Consider the following 18,675-nt stretch of genomic DNA (forward strand, 5'->3'; position numbering starts at 1 on the left):
TGCTCATGACTGGAAGGAAGCGCCACGTGTCGTCGTTACCTACTTCTTTTGTCCACGTCTTTCGGCGCTTCCTTCCAGTCATGAACAACCAACTAGCCCAACTTAATTCTGTTGCAATCTGAGTGTTCGCAGCTGCCTTAAGTGAATCCCGTAATGTTTGTTTCTTTTTTCATTATTGCAGGAACACTGTTCTATGAAGCTCTCACTACTCCTGTCCAGATGACAGCCTGCCCCTCTGCACCTGACCCACTGCCGAGCCACCAGGCCCACACCGATGTAGACGGCCTGCCAGAGAGCTGCCCACGCTGCAACGTTTTTTACACAGACTTTGTGCTATTGAGTAGTGCTGCGGCGGCACAGCTCGAAAGACAAACAAGAGGCACGACAAATGCCTTGTGGCACGAGTCAAGGGGGTTACGCGTCACAGCATCCAACATTGTAACAGTACCAAAAATGCCACATACTGCCCATGAGAGGGCGGTACTGTCGCTTACAAGCAGAACATTCCGGGGGAACGCTGCGATCAGGCGTGGTCAGAATTTCGAGCCCATTGCACGTGCGCAGTTTGTGACAGAGACCGGATTGAGTGTTTCTTTATGTGGAACAGTTGTCTGTTCAGAGGTGCCTTTTCTCTCTGCTACTCCTGATGGTATTATCCAGTCTTGTAATGCCATCCTTAAAATCAAGTGTCCCGACACGGACGATTGCAAAGCGCTGATAGCACGAGGGGGTTACGAAGTGAAAAGTCAAGGCGACAAGTTTTTCTTGAACCCCGAGCACGACAAGGGGTTTTACAGTCAAGTGCAGTTCACGATGCTATGTACTAGAAAGACACTCTGTTTTTTTTACGTATGGTCGCCCTGCTCTGTAGCACTATTCACAGTGCTGTTTAATGAGCAATTCATAGCGCAGAACATGGCTCATCTGACGAAGTTTTATTTTTCTTCAATGTTGCCATACCTCGAGCAGAAGTACAGGAAGGGTTCGCTCCAACTGTCCTCAGACTACAGGCGGTTGACACAAATGTGATGTAGCAGCGCATATGTACCCTAATGTACATTACGGTATTTTCGGGACTATCGTCTGCATACTATGCATGTTTAAAAGTTAATTTATTTAGGCTGTGCACAATACGGTTTTTCAAAATTGTTTTATTTTTTGTTGTAAGGACTATCCACTGGCGGACTATACAGGATTTGTTTTTCAGAGTGGTCTATACCTTACGAGTACTATCTGGCACGCCTAGTGTGACGGATAAAATCACGCTGTTTTGACTTGAAAATGCCACACAAGGCCATGCATGCACAGCATTTATTTTTCCCTTTTTGCCCTCATGGGTGACCGCGGCGACACTGATTGCCCCCCAAAGGACAGACACGACCTTGTGCAGAAGCTTTGTGGCTGGGCAAAAAGGAATCCCAAACAGCCTATAGCTTTGGATGTAAAGAAATTGTTTAAGAAAAATCAGTGACCATACATCATACTGAAACCACGGTAGCAATACCACCGAAAAAAAGGAGCATTCACAGCAGCTTTTAAACTGTGAAAGAGGGTACACAAGAGCTCAAGTCAAAAAGGGCAGCGGACTACTCACTAGGTGCAGAGTATCTAAAGGAAAAATTTTCTTTTATCGAAATAAGCCTGCAGGCTATCAAGCATAACTTCTTTTTAGGTTCAGACTGGCCCGTGCAGACTACAGTCCAGAAAATATGGTACCTGTATCCAGATGTGAATTGCCTCAAAAATCATATTCAACAAAGTCTAGCTTCTCACAAAGCATTACCGATGACAAGACCCTCCTTTCTAACAGAACTCCAATCATCACCGTAGATGAGTTTTGACATACCTGATTGTCAGGCCCTTTCCGCTGAATAAATCGGTTTCCTCCAGAAGGTTGTCTCCTTTTGAAGAAGTGGGTCAACCAATGAGAGGAGGTGGTCAAATCTGTAGACAAAACAGATTTAGTAACTCACAAATACAATATTCACTACCTTGCTCTGTTCCCACATTAATGCTTTGACATGCGTGAACCAGCAATATTTCATCATTGGTATAAGGAGTGCCATGAAGCTCTGAATAGTTGAATGAAATTTCCACCCTAAATATCTTCACAATTTGTTCTCCTGTGTAATAATTTACTAAAGAGTGAGAACTCCCCCAAGCCCCATAAGAAGACCTACAATATACCTTAAGTAAAACTATTATAATATCTCGAGATATCCCCTAATTTTTTCTCCAATCTTGCAAAAGCACCAAAGGATAACTCATGGAAATAACACAAGCCAAAAGACATCTGCAATAAAGGGCCAACTATTTTCATGTTTGTCGTCTTGACGTATTTGCAATATTTGCCGGGGTCTTCATTGGCACAATTCAAAACAGCTCGAAGACAGCTTTTAGCAGACCAACAGAGCTTCGGTACTAGGTGTAATCAAGCGTCCATGAAAAGAACAGCTGCTGTTCCATGGTTGGTACAAACGGTGGCCATGGCAGCATTAAATAATAATACAGCTGAGAGCAGCTATATTTAGCACCAAAATAATAAACAAATGGGCTAAAACCCTGTAGTGAGTTCACTGCATAGTGTAGGTTTTGTGTACTGAAGAAAGTAACCACAAACAAAACATCAAATATTTTTACTGCATAAAAGTTGTGAACTGTAGGAAATAGTAATGTTAAGTATAGTAGCTTATTCAATAAATTTCGTGTTGGATGTACACCGGTATGAGAAAATGAGTAGCTGCACCGCACTGATGTCGTGTTCATGGTGTGTCGTGCGCTATGCACAGAAGAGCACATATGTATACATACGTAAAGACCGCCACTGACCAGTCGCTGGGGGTTAGAAGCAAAAAAAAGCTGCTGGTAACAACATGATGTATTTGCCGGTGTTCCCGCAATCACTTCGGTTGAACCTTCCCAGCTGGCTGGTGGCAGGAGGATTTGAATGCAACCGCGTAGTTGAATTAAATCGTAGCCACAAGGATAGCCGAAATCTGAAAGGCTGGGGCTAGGGTTCTGTCCAGACGGAACCATAGTCACCACTAGAGCACTATATAGCTCCTTCGGAGCAGAGCAGCGCAATCTAGAACGCCGTCTCTCGGCGACTAGCGGCGAACGCCCGGAGGTTCCAACTGCGGTCAGAAATGCATGGAGAACGTGAGAAAATCGTTGTTTCTTCAGTATTGTGGGGATGTACGGAATGGCAATCGTTTTTGACATAATAATAAAACATTTTAGAATAATTTGCGCTAAGTTTTGTGCCACGCAAGGACGTAACTTTTTTTAAAAAATTGCCTGAGCGGCATCATGCAGCAGACGACACGGCGACGTCACACCATTCACGTGACCCGCTCCGGCCAACCCGAAAAGCCCATCTCCGCTACGAGCAAAAATCGTCTGCTTCAAACGCCATTGCCTTAGAAATTGCCTTCTCAAAATTTGCACACGCATCCGATATTATTAAAACTTTGATGAAGTGTTTAGTGCTTTACTAACCTCACGACAGACTAGTTTTGAAAAGTTTGAACTCGCCGTTAATTTTTTTAATTAGCCGTGTTGTGTCGATCTCCATGTATTCTCCTATGGGGCGGGCCGCCTCCTGGAACCCTGAGTACCACGTGACTTGCGCCGAGCCGCTCTGTCGGCCATGTTGTCGGCAAAGCATGGGGTTCAAAAGATTGCGCTACTCTGCTCCGTAGGAGCTTTATAGTGCTCTAGTCACCACTAGAGTTCCGTCCAGACAAAACTGATAGTCACTGCGTGTTTCACCTAATAAGCTTAAGAAATATTACAAAAAAATGACATTTTATTTTTTATGAAGCTAACGAATTTTAACGATAATAAACTTATGTATGTTAAGCATGATCCGACAGCCTCCATGCGAAAAGAAGAAGAAAAAACGTGTGACCTCTTTTCCGCAGGATATCGGGAAGAAGAGAAAGCCAGCTGGGTGTGCCGTTCCTTTTCTCTGCTCCTGATTTTTTGTTGATTTCACCCCAGTCTCTATTTGTAAGTAAGACAAATCTGAGCAATCAGTCGTGACCACGAACAACCGACTGCAGCTCATCGCGGTACGGGTTACTTCAAGTAACCAAAAACACGGCATGACCTCGCAACCCAGTACACCAGTACTGGCACAAGAGACCGCACCTTCGTGCTCCCAGCAGACTCCTGCTGACAAGGACCACTCATATCATGCCAACCAAGAAACCCAGCCTGGACGCCTCAATCTGGGGAAGCGACACAGCGACGGGGACAACAGTTCCCTCGAAACATCGTCGACACCGGCGAAACTACAAGCGCCCCAGAACGACGAAATGGACCAAGATTTTACAGAAGGCGACCTGGAAGGCTTTGTTCTCGTCGAACACCGTCGGCAAAGAACGACAGGTATTCCTGTGCTTCTTGCGCCCGTGAATGAGGAACAACGGTTGCAGAAACAAAACCCGCGAAGCCTAAGCACCGAAGTAAATCAGGCAGCAGCAGCGGCCATTTTACGACATCGCTTCACCAACAAAGGCGGCCTTCTGGTAGAAGTTGCTGAAGTCGCCACAGTTGACCGACTCCTCAAACTTCGCTCTCTCGGTGGGGTTCCAATCCAAGCTACCGTACCCAGGAACTATCTTCAAAATGGCGGAATGATCAAAGGGGTGCCCCTGTGGCACACCGATGCCGAATTGGCATCGTTTCTACATCAAGACGGAGTAATCGCAGCCCGCCGTCGATACCGACGTCGAGGAAAGCCCGATGAAGCTGCGCAACCAACAGACCGGGTTGTCCTCACATTTCGCCCAAACTCTGATCGTCCATCAAGAGTAAATCTTGGATTTACCAAACATGAAGTAACTGAATTTGTTGAAGCACCGACCAGATGCTTCCAATGTCAAGCACTTGGCCATGTCGCCAAATATTGTAAAAGAGAAACTAAATGCAAGAAATGTTCTCAACCACATCTCACCAAAGACTGCAAGGGAGATTTACCAGCCAAGTGCGCAAACTGCGGTGGAAACCACCCTGCAAGCTACGTCAATTGCAAAGTTCGCCTAACGGCTCTTACGAAAACAAAGAGATTTGTCCACGGCCCAAAGCGCACGCCACCATCGACTGAAAACAAGACTGATCAAGACACTTTACCTGCTGATACAAGCACCATTCCTTACCTTCAACAAAAATAATCGGCATCTCAAGCCCCAAAGACTCGAGAAGCACCTCGAAAAAAGAAAAAGAAGACATATGCTGCCGCGGCTAGTACAAAGACAGCCGACTATAATTCCACTTACGAACTGATTCCCTCTTCAGCGGGTTCCGACACGTCAGGTTTAACTCCAGGAGTAGGTAACAAGCGCACGCACGGCAACGCCTCCAGTGGAACCACGCCTCCCCCGCAAACGGGGCCTTCCATCTTTGGCTCGATGACAATCAGTCACGTCGTAAGCCTTATTTTCTCTGTTATACGAGGTCTCACTGCCCAGCTGCCATCATGCGCCTTGAAAGACATCTTGCAAGGGATCTTGATATTTGAAACTATAGTTGTAACGATGTCAGGAGGGTCACATCAGGGTAATGACTGAGGCCCCTTCATACGCGGATAGAGTTAAAAATGCGACTGTTTTTCAATGGAACGCGAGAGGGCTTCGTACTAGACTTTCAAACTTTCGACAATTCACTTTCAAACACCAGTTTCCGATTTTGGCGATTAGCGAATCGCGTGTAGCGCCAGATTTCCGATTATCGGGTTATGAAGTATTCCAATCAGCTCGTAATTCTGACGTCAGCCGAGTCCTTCTCGCATTACGAAAGGACTTAACCTATATTTCGCATAGTGTCTCACCTCATCCGAACAATGAGTACGTCTGCGTTACTGTACAGAAAGGCAAGCTCACGTTCACTGTAATAGCAGCCTATATACCACCTGCTTGCAATTTCGATACCGCACGGCTGGATAATATCATCCGAGAATGCAAAACACCAGTTCTTGTTGTTGGCGACTTCAATGCCCATAATATCGCTTGGGGTAGTGTAAGAACTACACGTCGCGGAAGAGAACTACTCGAACTGGTGGATTCTTATGACCTCTGTCATTTTGAATGACGGTTCGCCCACATTCTTTCGGGGCAGTCGCTGTAGCAGCTGCTTCGACGTTGCATTCATGTCACGTGAACTCGTATCTCAGAACTCCTGGTTTGTGGACATAGAAAGCCATGACAGTGACCACTTCCCAACATACACTACAGTTCGCGGCTTCAAAGCCAGCAGTGCCAGACATAATATGACTTCGTATATCGACTGGACATGTTTTCGAGAAAATGTAGAACTGCGCATACAGACTGCAAATACTTACCAAGAGTTTGTTTCTGTCGTACATAAATCAGTTGCAGATGCTACTAGGAGCGCCCGACTCACGTCCTCACGAACTGTTGTAGACGCAGAGTACGAAAAACTTCGAACTATTCGTCGACGAGCAGAACGTCGAGCCAGGAGAACCAAATTGCCCGCCGTCATTCGTGAAGACAGGCGAACTCAAAAACATATTCACCGTCACTTAAATAAACTCGCTAGAAAAAAATGGAGAAGAAAGTGCGCCTGATTCGACCCACGTGATTCGCTCACGAAAATATGGCATATTGCCCGCGGACTAAGATCTTCACCACAACAAAAAATGCCTTTTCATGCGTTATCACTTTTTTAAAGCAGTCGTCACTAAGTATTGCTGAAGAATTTTGTACATCGCTTGTTCTGTCAGCAACAAAGGATTGTGGTCCACCCTTAATCGCTGAAACTTTAACTGACACAGCCTTTTCAACCATTATGGATACTGTATTCAGTGCCCCAGAATTAGATCAAGTTCTGGCTTCTCTGTCATTCTTCATCGCCAGGTCCAGATAAGGTAACCTATCGCACACTTGCCCATCTAGGGCCAGAGGCTCGCCAATTTTTTATTAGACGTATTCAACACTTCGTGGACAAGCGGCTGTGTTCCTCATGACTGGAAAACGGCCTGCGTTATACCCATTCTTAAACCCGGCAAGTCCCCACTAGAGATGAGATCTTACCGACCCATTGCCTTAAAAAGTTGTGTTGGCAAATGTATGGAGCGGTTAATTCTCTCACGCCTTGAATGGTTTATAGAATTTCAATCAATGTATCCAGAAAGCATGACGGGATTCAGACAAGGCCGCAGCTCAATTGACAATGTTATGGGCCTTATAACTCACGTTGACGACCAGAAATTTCACGGAGAGTATACAACAGCGGTCTTCCTTGATGTTAGAGGAGCTTTTGATAACATCAAACATTCAGCGGTTTTACAAGGGCTCAAAGCTGTCGGTGTTAGCGGTCGGCTTTATGCATGGATTACAGGTTACCTTCACAATCGAACAATATATATGAACACAAAGGAAGGTGAAACTTCTCGTCACACTGTGACAAGAGGCGTGCCTCAAGGGGGCGTTCTAAGTCCAGTCCTTTTTAACATTGCCCTCATTGGTCTGCCAGAAATTCTTCCAAGCGCTGTACGCCTTACACTCTATGCAGACGATGTGTGTCTCTGGACGTCTGCAAGCTCACTAAAACTCATACATGCGCGCTTACAAGACGCTCTTTCCAGAATCAATCAGTACCTTATTACTCGCGGGCTTGAGATTGCGACAGCAAAGTCAGCCGCTGTGGCTTTTACAAGAATGAAGATGGACCGCTTTCCTCTATCCATCAATGGAGACAAAATCCCATATGCTCCAAATCACATCTTTCTTGGAGTCTCTATTGACAAAGGATTAAGTAGATTGGGGTTTTGTGGCGCAAAAGCAGCTAAGGCTATGATGCGCCAAGAAATGATACTATTGCAGAAGAGGATTTTGGAGAAGAAAGTGCTTTAGTAGCAGGTAATTTGCAAAATGTATAAAATAAGAGTACGACCATACATTATAAATAATGCTACAATTTGTGTAAAAGATCAACGCTTTTTAAAAACTTAAAAACCTGGGTGGGTGGGAGTAGTGGCTCATTTCCAAGTAACACACATAGGTGTAAAGGAATATGCTCTTTGTACAGTTGCAAAAGTAGTGGAGGCGTTTTTCTTCATACGCAGGACATTCTAGAAGGATATGTGAGACACTCAGCGGTTCCTGGCAATGTTCACATTCAGGAGGGTCCTCACCACGTAAGAGGTGTCCGTGCGTGAGCCGCGTGTGTCCTATGCGTAGTCGACAAAGGACTACCTCATAAAACCTGTCTCTGTGCCTAGCACTCTGCCACTCACTAAGAAAAGGCTTAATCATGTGCAGTTTGTTTGACACCTGTAGGCTCCATTCTGCTTGCCACTGGGCTTTAACATGGTATTTAATTAGGGCACAGTAATCTCTGTACGGGATGCTCCTAATGTCTACAGCACGGGAGCCAGAAGTGCCCGCAGCACGATCTACCTCTCCGTTCCCTGGGATTCCAACATGGCTCGGTACCCAGCAGAATAGAACATTACATCCTTTCCTGGTTGCCGTTATTATTTTGTTTTGTAATAAAACAACGAGGGCATTCTTTGGGGTTTCAAGCGATGTCAGAGCCCGTAAAGCACTCAGCGAATCTGTATATAAAACTGACCGAAAGTTACTTGTTTGGATGATGTGATCTACTGCAAGCAGAAGGCCATGCAGTTCAGCAGTGAAAACAGTAGCGGACGAATTAATCCTACGAACACTTCTTACTGAAGGACCAATCATGGCACAGCCAACAAATGATTCAGTTTTTGTGCCGTCTGTGTTGTAGTGGGAATGAGAATCGTGTTCCTTGTGGAGTTCGAAAAATTCTTGTCGCATGACCTCAGTTGGGGTGTCCTTCTTATTGAACTTTGTTAATGAAAAATCACAACGTACGCAGTTAAAATCCCATGGAGCCACCGTCCTTGCAACTGTATCAACAGGGAGCTTACTGTCTATCCCAATAGATTCTGCCAAATTCCTGTTTCTCATCACGAATGGAGGGATACTGCTAGGCTTGTTTTCGAATGTCTTCTGGTATCTAGTGCTCTCCATAACCTCCCGAGCTGGATGCTGAGCGACTGAACGTATCCTTAACGAATATATAAACCCTAGGGAGAAACGCCGTCTGTCAAGGGACATCTCATTTCCTTCAGCATAGAGACTGAGCACAGGCGACGTTCTGAAGGCTCCAAGTGCTAAACGAAGTCCCTGATGATGGATGGGGTCTAGTGCCTTAAGAGCTGATTGACTAGCAGATCCGTATACAAAGCTACCGTAGTCCAGACGTGAGCGAATCACAGAGCGATAAATTTGTAAAAGACATAGACGATCAGAGCCCCATGTCTTGTGGGACAGAACTTTAAGGAGATTCAGTGATTTCTGACATTTTATCTTCAGATTCTTTATGTGAGATATGAAGGACAGTTGACGGTCGAAAATAAGACCAAGAAACTTATGCTCCTTCTTTACCAGGATGGGAGTCTGGTGCATTCGTAAGGAAGGCTCTACGGAGATTCCCCTTCTCCGAGAGTAGCAGGCACACACAGTCTTATCAGGAGAAAACCTAAAACCATTTTCGCCTGCCCACTTCAAGAGGTTGTTGACAGCAACTCGGAGTCTACGTTCACAAATGGAAAGATTGCATGATGAAACGGATATCTGGAGATCGTCCACATAGAGAGAATATTGCACACAGGGAGGTATAGACCGGGCTATTGAGTTCATCTTGACTATAAAGAGAGTAACACTCAAGACACCGCCTTGCGGAACTCCAGCCTCCTGAACAAATTCTCTGGAGAGAGCAGCGCCCAACTTCACAAAAAAGGTTCGCTCAGATAAATAGCTCTTTATGATAGCAAGCAACCTGCCACGTACCATTACTTCATACAAGTCACGAAGGATTCCATAGCGCCATCCTGTGTCGTATGCCTTCTCCAAGTCGAAAAACACTGATACGCAGTGTTGTTTATTAACAAAAGCCTCACGAATTGTGGTTTCAAGACGCACCAAGTGGTCAACAGTGGAATGGCAGGAACGGAAACCACAATGATTTTTATCTAAAATGTTTTGTTTTTCTAAGAAGTACATGAGCCTTTTATTAATGATGCGTTCAAATGTCTTGCTTAGGCAACTGGTGATGGCAATTGGGCGGTAGCTAGATGCGGACGAAGCGTCCTTCCCGGGTTTCAGAAGTGGTATGACTGTGGCTACCTTCCATGCCAGTGGGAATCTACCCTCTTGCCAGACGCGATTGAAGAGGTACAAAATAAGGAGTAGCGTAGAAGGATGAAGGTGAGTAAGCATCCGGTAGTGGATACCATCAGGTCCAGGGGCTGAAGGCTTAGTTGAGCGAAGGACCATTTCGAGCTCGTGCTGTGTGAGGGGTTGATTGTAAGCCTCGCGAACACCACCTGAGGTCTTCACGGCATGCGCTTCCGTTTGCTCTTTGTATCGAAGAAATGCAGAGGAAGAGTTTTTGGAACTTGATACATGAGCGAAATGCTGACCAAGAAGATTGGCCTGACCCTCTAGGCTCTCTGGACAGATGCCATTGTGGGAAAGAAGTGGGACTGCGAAAGCGTGGTATCGCCCCTCGATCCGATGAACTTTATCCTAGACTTCTTTTAGTGTTGCAGTGCTATTAATTGAAGAGGCATACCCCTGTAAATTGTCTCGCTTAGACTGGCGTCGAATGTATCTTGCCCGAACTTTCATTTGTTTAAACGCGAGGAGATTACTCTGCGTGGGGTAACGTCGAAAAATTCCCCACGCTCTGTTTTTTTTTTTTTTTCTCGATTCAGTGCACTCTTCATTTCACCACGCCTTGGGTCTCCGAGGGAGATGCGTAGAAGTCATAGGAATAGCAAGAGATGCTGCATAAAGAATAGACTCACTTAACAGTTCTGTAACTTGGTCCACCGAGATTTTATCAAATGATGTACAGGCAAGCTGCGTTGACTCGGTAAAAACAGACCAATCTGCTTTCTCGAACTTCCAACGGGCAGTCCGCATCGGCACGGACTTGGGGGAAAAGCTGTTTTTCAAGAAAATTGGAAAGTGATCGCTTCCATGTGGGTTAGTATCTGCGACCCACGTAAAAGAAGTAAAAATGGAAGCGCTACTGATGGAAAGATCAATACGCCAGGATGATAATGAGGATGGGCTAAAATACGTTGGTTCACCCGTGTTAAAAAGGCAAAGTGAGTGAGACGTTAAAATTGATTCTATCATTCGACCACGGGCGTCAACGTGGTCGCTACCCCATAGAGAGTTGTGGGCATTAAAATCTCCATGTAAAAGAAAGGGCTCCGGAAGTTGGAGTAAAAGATCATTCAAATCATTTGTCAAAAATGTAAAAGAAGGAGGAATGTACAAAGAACAAACAGTCACTACTTTGTGAAGGAGGAGACGCACCGCTACTGCCTCTAGCGCAGTATTAAGAGCGATTTCGGAACAGGGAAGGTGCCTTGGTACAACCACTGCAACTCCTCCTGCAGAAATACACGCATCCTCTCGGTCTTTTCTAAAAATATGGTAGCTTCTAAAAAAGTTAGTATGCTTTGAACTGAGATGCGTTTCTTGTAAACATAAAGCATGTGAGCGGTGTTGCTCCAGGAGGAACTTGATATCATCAAAGTTCCTCAGTAGACCTCGGCAATTCCACTGAATGATCGCCGTCATTCTTTATAGAAATTTAACTATCAGAGGAGCGATGGAAAAAGGGGTGATGTATGTGATGCTTCATTTAGGAGGGAAAACTGGTGTTTTCCCTTTATGTTTTGGTTTCTGGGTCTGCCACTCCATATCCTCTGAATCTGGTTCTGGGGCAGAAAGGTCGCCTGCCTTCGCAGTCTTTTCTGCTTCTAGGGACTTCTTGGCAGGCCTACTGGAGGCCTTAGACTTGTCTAGGGATCGTAGGGGCAAGCCACGGCCCCTGCATTGACCTGATGGGCCAGCGGTCAACGTGCTAGGTCGGCCCGTTGTCCCGCCGCTATCGTCTGTTGCACGTGGCACGTGCTGCCTCTTAGACGGGGAAGTTCTCCCCAGGGAGGAGGAGCGAGACACTCGCTCCGTTGCCTGAGGGGAGGGACCAGGAGGCGGGGACGAAGGTGTAACCTCGGTCGCTGCTGCGGCACCTATGTCCTTGATGCGACTATGTGGATCTGCTGCTTTCGCAGCTGAGATAGAATGCCCAGGAAGTGCAAGCTTCAGCCTGGGCGTAGAGGACTGCAGTGGTTTCCCGTGCTCTGAAAAAGACACCTGGGTCGCCACCGATACCTTAGACGGTGCAGGTCCTCTGCTAGACACCGCCTCGGCAAAAGATCCTCTCTGGAAAGCAGAGAGGCGGCGCTTTGCATCCTGGTAGAAAATGTTTTCTTTCACCTTGAGAGCAAGTATTTCTTTTTCCTTTTTAAAGTGGTTACATGATCGAGAGTAGGCAGGATGGTCGGCGTTGCAGTTTGCACATTTATAGTCGAGGTTGCAGTCGTCAGCAGTATGGTCAGAGCCGCTGCACCTGGCACAGGTTTCACGACCACGGCAAGCTCGTGAACCATGACCGTACCGCTGGCAGCGAAAGCAGCGAAGCGGGTTCGGGACATATGGCCGCACTTTGCAGTTAATGTAACACGCCTTTACGGTAGGGGGCAACGAGTTTTTCTCGAATGTCGGTATGACATGTTTCGTAGGTCGTTCCTCGCCGTCCTTACGGATTTTAATTCGTTTTGCGGCCACAACAACTTGAGTGCTTAGACCCTCCACGATTTCCTCTTCGGAACTGGTTATGAGATCATCCTCCGATATCACACCGCGAATCGTGTTTAGCGTACGGTGTGCAGATCGGTCACTTTGAGATCATGAATCATATTCAGATTGAGGAGGGCAGTTGCCTGATACCCTTCATAAATCTCGACAAGAAGATCACCGCAAAAAAGCCTTTTCGCTTCATATTTTGCCCCGAGTGTGTTTTGAAGAACTTTAGCAACAAGGAATGGAGACAGTCTTGAAAGTGGCATAGAAGAGTCATCGGAATGTAGAACGAAAAATCTTGTGAAGTGATCATTTGAGTTGTCTTGTTTCAGAAATGTGGATAGTGCTTCGGTCCGGCCTCTTTTCGGAGGCCGATCAGGTTGTTTTTGCTTAGAACCCATAAGAGGGGAATGGTTTTCGGAAACTGTGGTGCACCGCCCACCACCGAGCCCAACAAGGGAATAGGTAGCGCTTCATAACAAGAATGGCTTGGCTGAAGACGTTACTCTATTAGTGCTGCCCAGTTTCTATAACCGAGTGTGGTTCTGGACAAGGGTATGTCGCCACCCAAGGTTAGCCCTTGCCGCCAAAGGAGTTGAAGAAGAAAGAAGAGAAATGAGAAGAGTGAAAAGAAGGAGAAGACAAAGGTAAAAGATCGGAGGGGATAGTAGAAGAAAAGGCGACTAGACTGTATCATCCTGGTCGGGCCAAGCCAGGACTCCCGTCTACGACAAGCAGGGGCCGAAGTGGTGTATTGCCTCACCCGGGGGGCCCCGAAGGGTCCAAACCTACCCCGGGCTCGGCTCAACCACCAGGATGCCCTTTTCCCCGGACACGGGAAAGCCACGCACAGCCATACGTGGGCGGGCGAACCCGCATGGCTCGGGGTCCGTGGAGACGCCACTCTCCAAACACCTGCTTTCACAGGTGCCCCCTGTGGGGGACAAAGGATTAACTTGGAACTCGCAAATGAAACGCCTCAAGACTAAATTGTCCGCGTTTATTGATTTAGGACGCTTCATAAGTGGTACTACTTGGGGAACGTCTACATCTGCTCTTCTCCGTTTATATAACAGCCTATTCATTGGAGTCCTACGCTACAGTTTACCTGTGATGCATGGCTTAAGTCCAACAAACATGAAAATGCTCAAATCACTACAGGCCCAGGCTCTTAGAGTGCGTCTTGGGGTTCCGCGATCAACGTCAACCATAGACACGATAGCAGAATCCCATAGCCTTCCTATCGAAGCTATTCGCACCTAAGAAACTCTACGGATACACATGCGCCATCTAACACGACATAACTCTCATCACCTCGACAACATTCCGGAGACACGCTTCTATAGCCGCATATCTCAGGTTATTATCGAGCATAATGATATCCTTCCAGCGAAATTTCAAAATCCAATGTTACTTACTACACCACCTTGGTTACTGCCCCCCCTTGAAGTCTACAACACCATCCAGGGTATAACCAAAAAATCTGCGCTACCTTCAATTGTCCTTAAGCAAATTTCCTTATCTAATTTATATACACAACACTCTTCATCTTGCCATATATACGAGGGGGGACCCAAAAGAAACCGAACTAAATTTTTTTGCACTTATTTATTCCCATGTCAAGTACAAACGTTCAATCTCCTTCAAAGTGCTGTCCACTTGCACTAATACACTTGTCTAATCTTTTAATCCATGTGTCGAAACATTGTTTAAATTCATCTTTTGTGATGCTTGACAGCGCCTCCGTCGTTTTTTTCTTCACCTCAGCAACGTCAGCAAAACGCTTTCCTTTCATTTCTCTTTTCATTCTAGGAAACAAAAAAAGTCGCACGGGGCAAGGTCGGGTGAGTATGGGGGGTGAGGAACAGGGGTCATACCATTTTTGGTCAAGAATTGTCGTACAGACAAGGCAGTGTGAGCCGGAGCATTGTCATGATGGAAAAATCAGTCACCCGACTTCCACAAATCGGGCCGCTTCCGCCGCACACTGTTGCGCAATCTTTTCAAAACCTCCAAGTAGAAAGCCTGGTTAACTGTCTGACCCTGCGGAACAAACTCTGAATGGACGACTCCTTTCACATCGAAAAAAACTAATCAGCATTGTTTTGATGTTTGATTTCACCTGACGAGCTTTCTTGGGGCGAGGCGAACCTGAAGTCTTCCACTGGCTTGATTGTTGCTTTGATTCAGGATCGTAACCATAGCACCAAGTTTCGTCACCTGTAATAACTTTTGAAAAAAAGTTTGGGTCACTTCGGGACTCTTCTTTCAAAGCACAGCATGCTTCCACGCGACCTTGCTTTGGTTCAGCAGTCAGCAGTCGTGGCACGAATTCGGCAGCCACCCTTTTCATTCCCAAATCTTCTGTCAGAATTCGCTGCAATGAACTCCAACTCACTCCCGACAGCTCCACAATTTCGTCAATGGTCCGTCGTCGATCTTCGTTGATGATTGCACGAATTTTTTCAACGTTTTCATGTGTTCGTGCTGTGGAAGGACGACCGGAACGAGGTTTGTCATCAATTGACATGTCGCCATTTCTGAAACGGGAAAACCACTCAAACACTTGAGTTTTCCCCATGGAATCGTCCTTGTACGCCGTTTTTAACAGTTCAATAGTTTCTGTCCCACTTTTTCTGAGCGAAAAACGGAATTTAACCGCCGCACGCTGTTCACAGAAATCAGACATTGCAAAAACGACGCCCACACGAAACACTTGTCACTATAAACCTAGCCGCAACTAGTCCTAACCTTCTTCGAGGACGGAATTAGGCCTAATGACTCAGCAATGTTCGCTCTATCAACTCCTGGCGGCAAAACGCGGTACTGCAAAAGCTCTGCTTAAAAAGGAATTAGTTCAGTTTCTTTTGGGTCCCCCCTGGTATACTGATGCATCGACCACACAGAATGGATCATCTATTGGATTGGTTGCACCATCGCTTCGTCTGAAAGCCGGTTACAAGCTGTCTCATAAAATCTGCTCTACCGCTGCCGAACTGGTGGCCATCCGTGAGGCACTCCGATACATCTTAGAAGCCTCCCCTCGTGCTTGGACTATAGTCAGCGACTCTAAGTCAGCCCTCCAGTCACTACAACGTCTACGCAAAAATAGTCCAAGCTGGCCACTAATTTTAGAAATACACAAAGCTCACTTTGACACTGTCTCACTTGGACATTCCATATCATTTCAATGGGTACCTAGTCACTGTGGTATAACAGGCAATGAAATGGCTGATTCGATGGCTACACATATCTTCTCAACAAGTGCTGGCTCCATTCTCCAAATCGGATATTCGTACAAGATCATCAATTTTAGGGAAATCTGAAGCAGAGCACCCTTGGAAGAAGGTCATCAACGACAGCTCATCTTTAAAACATATCGATCCATACTTGATGTTTCGAGCCCCTTGCGGTCTGAAGAGACGACGTGAAGCCGTACTCCATCGAATGCAGCTAAAAGTATGTTATACCAACTATTACCTTTATCTTATCGGAAAGCTAGAAACACCCAACTGCTCCGAGTGTGAAACCATTGAAGACATTACACACATTCTAATTACATGTCCAAAGTATGAAGAGCACCGGCAGAAATTATTAAAGGACATTAAGCAGCCGCCAGGAACAGCCCTTACGATTCAGCTTCTCCTGGGTCCCTGGGATAATGAAGCCTGTGCCATGACAACTACGAACGCCCTCCTACGCTTCTTTAGAGTAACAGACCTCGACAAGAGACTCTAACATGTGGCACTGAACTCTATCATGCGTCTATTTTATGTATATGTGTAATTTGCAAGGGTGATCTTTTTTTTTTATTGTTCTTACTCTTTTTTTCTTCTTCTTCTATATCTGTCATACCCCTACCCCACCCCCACCAGAGTAGCCAGTCAGGAGAGTATCTCCAGGCTAATTTCTCTGGCTTCCTTTTTTCTACCTCAATAAAAAAAAAAGAATCTTTTTCGCATCCTCCCAAGGACCGATGAGATTTTCTTCGTATCTTTCAATTTTGCGGTGAGCTAATCTCCGGTGAGCTTTTTTTCGCCGCTGTACTATTCCGCCTACGGGGCACTAAAACTATGAAAGACTCATCGGACGGAGGTGCCGGTGTTTTATGGCCGAGCCGGAGAAGTCGTCTCCCAAAGTGAACCCTGTCTGGTTTACCCGGTGGCGAAAGGAAAGACAACCGTCCTGTTCGAGTGTTGGCAAAACGTCTGACCGAGCGGTGGCCTCGAGGCCGCCAGCGCGTGGCAACTTCGTTTATTACAAAACTGATGTCCGTTGTTATGCCATCTTTGACAAAACTAAAAAGACTGACAAATGTAAATACTACACTCTCCTTTCCTTGAACGATTTATGAAAGAGGTGTGGAATAAGAACGTACGTTAAACACTCTGCGACCTTTTTGACAAATTACTAAAGTTAACACGTCTCCGAACTTAACGAATATACAAAATGTCCTAAGTGAAAATGTTAATCACCTTGCGGAAAATGTTCATTATATATTAAGTCTTGTGCACTTTAACACGAAAATGAAAAGAGTTCCACCTCTCACTCGAGACTTCTCAACACTCCGAAAAGTTCAACCAGTTTCATTGTCTTATCAAGTCTACATATAAAGCTTTCCCCCTTTGATGAAAAAAAAAGAGAACACCATGCGTATATGTACCCGCACATTCCACTTATTTCAAAAATGACCAGGACACATGTGCAGTATTGGCCGTTTTGTTAGTTGTGTAATATGTTGGTAGTTTTGTGTTTGTCATGGACATTTCTCCTTGGCCAAGGATTTTCTATGACAGTGACTGATTCATTTCCTATAGCAAGTAAACGTAACTCATGACAAATGACAACTACCAGGAAACCTAACTAGCAAGAACTACAAAACCTTCCTAATTATTGTCACTAAATTCAGAGTCTGAGTCCAAACTACCATTACCAACTGCGAGGGTGTAGTCCATAAATTTCAGTGGAAGTCTTTTTTTGCGTATTGGTCGACTTTCTGCTGTTCGTGGCTGAGAAAATGTAGTAGGAGCTCTAGATGACTCAGAGGTCGAAGGTGGTGCGTGTAATTCCGTTGTAGTCTCGTCACCGGAGTCTTCAAGCGGAGGCATTTCTGACATATCCCCTGCTTCATCGATCTCTGGAGATACTATACCTAAAGCCATTCTGTACAAGTCAAGTCCTCAACGTCATTCTGAAACGACAAGTACATCAACAAGTCATCACGAGACTCCTGCTTCCACAAAAATAGATACATCGAAGTTACCGCCTGGGTTCGAAGAGTTTGAACATCTCTTTAGCCCAGGTTTGGGTCTGGTGAAGAATAATACACACAACGTTAAGGTGCGGCATACAGTTCAACCCGTCCAATCAAAACTCCGTCGTCTTCCGATGACATTGAGGGATCAAGTTTCTGAAGAAATTTTCAAGTTGGAACGAGCGGGTATCATCGAACGTGTTCAAACCTCTGAGTGGGTGTCGCCGATTGTTGTTGTCCGCAAGCCAGATGGCAACATTCGTATGTGTGTGGATCTACGAGCGCCGAATCAAGCCGTTGTTATCGATTCCTTTCCGCTGCCATGTATCAACGAACTTTTGAGTTCTTTGCGTGGAGCAGCGTTTTTCTCCAAACTGGATTTGGTTTCAGCCTATCATCAGGTCCGTCTCGACCCGGTGAGTCGTGACCTCACTTCTTTCATTACCCATGAGGGATTTTCCGCTTTAAGCGAGTTTGCTTCGGGCTAGCATCCGCTCCCGCAGCTTTCCAACAAATAATGTCCAAAATCCTAAAGGATTGTCCAGGAGTCCAGTTTTACTTAGATGATGTCATTGTGTATGGATCCACTTTGAAAGAGCACGATGAGAATCTCCGTTGTGTCTTATCTATAATTTCCCAAGCCGGAATGAAGTTAAACCGCAAAGGTGTTTTTCAAGTAGAGAAGCTCCCATTTTT

The 18,675-nt window shown here is 45.7% G+C and overlaps 1 protein-coding gene across 1 annotated transcript; it reads left to right on the forward strand.

Moving 5' to 3' along the window:
- Positions 1-219: 219 nt before the first annotated feature.
- LOC120846193 lies at positions 220-1,342 on the forward strand. Its single transcript, XM_040217881.2, has one exon. The coding sequence runs from the start codon at positions 220-222 to the stop codon at positions 1,027-1,029; it is 810 nt and encodes a 269-aa protein (XP_040073815.2). The 3' UTR covers positions 1,030-1,342.
- Positions 1,343-18,675: the final 17,333 nt, after the last annotated feature.

This window comes from Ixodes scapularis, unplaced genomic scaffold, assembly GCF_016920785.2.
Source record: "Ixodes scapularis isolate PalLabHiFi unplaced genomic scaffold, ASM1692078v2 PGA_scaffold12__126_contigs__length_90152505, whole genome shotgun sequence".
Taxonomy (NCBI): Eukaryota; Metazoa; Arthropoda; class Arachnida; order Ixodida; family Ixodidae; genus Ixodes; species Ixodes scapularis.